Source organism: Anarrhichthys ocellatus, unplaced genomic scaffold (assembly GCF_004355925.1).
Source record: "Anarrhichthys ocellatus isolate YVR2014 unplaced genomic scaffold, GSC_Weel_1.0 scaffold14, whole genome shotgun sequence".
Lineage (NCBI taxonomy): Eukaryota > Metazoa > Chordata > Actinopteri > Perciformes > Anarhichadidae > Anarrhichthys > Anarrhichthys ocellatus.
In genome coordinates, this window is record NW_022280044.1 from 7,601,828 (window position 1) to 7,604,127 (window position 2,300).

General features: G+C 45.8%; 1 protein-coding gene across 1 annotated transcript in view; it reads right to left on the reverse strand.

Moving 5' to 3' along the window:
• parp10 (poly(ADP-ribose) polymerase family member 10) overlaps window positions 1–2,300 on the reverse strand; it is an 8,455-nt gene that overhangs the window by 1,460 nt on the left and 4,695 nt on the right. Inside the window, exons 7-9 of the mRNA XM_031853876.1 lie at window positions 1,694–1,820; window positions 606–1,619; window positions 57–190 (exon numbers count right to left, since the gene is read on the reverse strand). Coding sequence (XP_031709736.1) covers window positions 57–190; window positions 606–1,619; window positions 1,694–1,820 — 1,275 coding nt within the window. The remainder of the gene's footprint in view (window positions 1–56; window positions 191–605; window positions 1,620–1,693; window positions 1,821–2,300) is intronic.

A 2,300-nucleotide genomic window follows, 5' to 3' on the forward strand; every position in this document is an offset into this window, starting at 1 on the left:
TGTTAGTGTTATTACAGACACAAAAACAATTTGTTGGAAGATATGCTGAAGGTCACCTTTATGATTCTGATTTTGCTGTGGTATTCCTGGATGGTCTCATAGAAATTCTTCACCACGTTTTGAAATTCGTCGGATTCCTCATCGACTTTGGTCGCTTCGGGCAGATGTGACAGGAGAGAATATTCCTCTTCTGATAAAAAAGGGTTTAGACTTTGAGTTGTTGGATTAGATGTTGTTAATCTTATCAATCATATCAATTATCAACAGAGACATTTAGCAAAAAAAAACCTGGAAAAAAGCAGTAAAAGATGATCTGACGAATCCAAAATATAACTGAATACATTAAGAAATTATACCGTTATTCAAATAAATAAAATGGAGCAGCGAGCTAGATAAGAGCAACAAATTCAGCTGGCAAGTTTAGAGAGAAATCACAAAATGACACAAAATGTCAATGAAGGTAGAAGCATGCTGTCTGCGTTAGCTTTCTTTAACATAATGGTGCATTCAGATATATATTCTTGTCTCATAATCTTTTTAAATAAATACACAGAAGAATCCTCCTGCAGGAAACATAAAGCACTAGAACACTGTAAACACTTTACCTGGTACATCAGCATCCAAATCCCCTAATTCAGGCAGCTTCCTGGAAACTTTCACAGCTTTCCCTGAAGCTATGTTGTACTCCTGCATCTTCTCAAAGTTGATGATGTGGGGCTGATTGTCCAGCAAGATATCGACCGTTTTCAGCCTCATCCTCAAAGCGTTCTCGATGAACACGGTGGCCTCGGGCGAATAGGGCGTCGTGTCTGAAGAGGCCGGGTCGTGATACACCCACTGGACCGTCCTCAGGATCTCCCGGTCGGATATGGCACTGGACATTTTCTCCAGCAGCAGCTTCAAGTCACACACTCCTCCGGTCACGTAGTCCTTGAAGCCAGAAACGGCGATGATGGTGCCCTGAATTTGGATCTCGACTGCGTGCTTCCTCTTGATCATCTCCAGGCACTTCCTGTGGTACTCGGACATGTTCTTCACACACCTGTGCTCCAGTTTCTCCTCGACCTGCCTCTGGCTGACCTTCTTCCCGAAGGCTATGTCCACCCGAATCAGGTCGCAGTTATAGCCGGCATACACGAGCATCTGTATGGTGTTGGCTGCCTTGATGGCGTCCTGTAAGGAAACATCTGCGCCCTTCACCACCTTGGGGCTCTTGTCATTACTAGAAGAGGCCTTGTGTTGGATCATTGTCTTGGATAGCTCCAAGGCTTGCTGCAGCTGATCCTCCTCCTCCTCCTCCTTGGACCAATGACTGGACTCCATGGAGTACTGGATGGCTAGAGACATTTGGGCCTCTTCTTCGAGGGCGCTAGAAAGGCCGAGCACGCCATCATTCAGCGGGAGTGACCCACTTGTGGTGTTCCCTTCAGCCGAGAGCTGGGAGTCATCCACGACCATCACAGAAGAGTCCTGGTCCGTCAGGCTGGTGGGTTCCTCTGCCGTGTACAGGTCCACGTCGACCATGCCGGCCATGTCATCGGGTTGGTCTGAATTGGTCGCCCCCTTCTCGATTCTTTCATCGATGGCTGAGACGATTCTCTTCGCCTCCTCTAAAAGGCCTACAAAAGAGGTCAACAGACTGTTTAAAGCTGCACAGAAATATGGGACATTATTGCAGACAGATATATATTACCTTTGTCTGCAGTTCCATTATGATCAGTCTGCATTGAATCAGATTTCAAGTCCTGTGGAGAATCATCCAAAGAACCTTTCTGGAAGTTGCTGTGGGACATCAGGTTCCATGCAGTTTGAAAAATGTCCTGGAATAAAACAAATACGGTGTTTCAGTAGCAGGAAACCTGAAATAATTCACATTTCATTTCTACAATATCTCTACTGATCCGAGTTCGGTATACTGTATAGTGTGAAGAACGCCTCCAGCTGTTACAGATGTTCTCGGTGTCTCTGGGGCGCAGCTGCAAAGTCTGTTCGTTCTGTGGGGATCAATGGCGTTCAAAAACGTCCTTGTTCTTATCGCCTGTGTTTGTGCACCCATTCACTTCCATTCACACACTGATAACGGGGGGGGCTACCGTTCAAGGTGCCACCTGCTCATCAGGACTAAACTAATTCACCAATGGCCTCTGGAGATATTTGCCTCAAGGACACATCGACATGGACAAGAGAAGCCAGAACCGAACCGCACATTTTCAGACTGATCTTCCTCAATATTTCCTTCATTAACGTTTTGAGAGTTTATTTTGTTTATTCATCCGACGTAGCGAAATCACCGCGTGCAC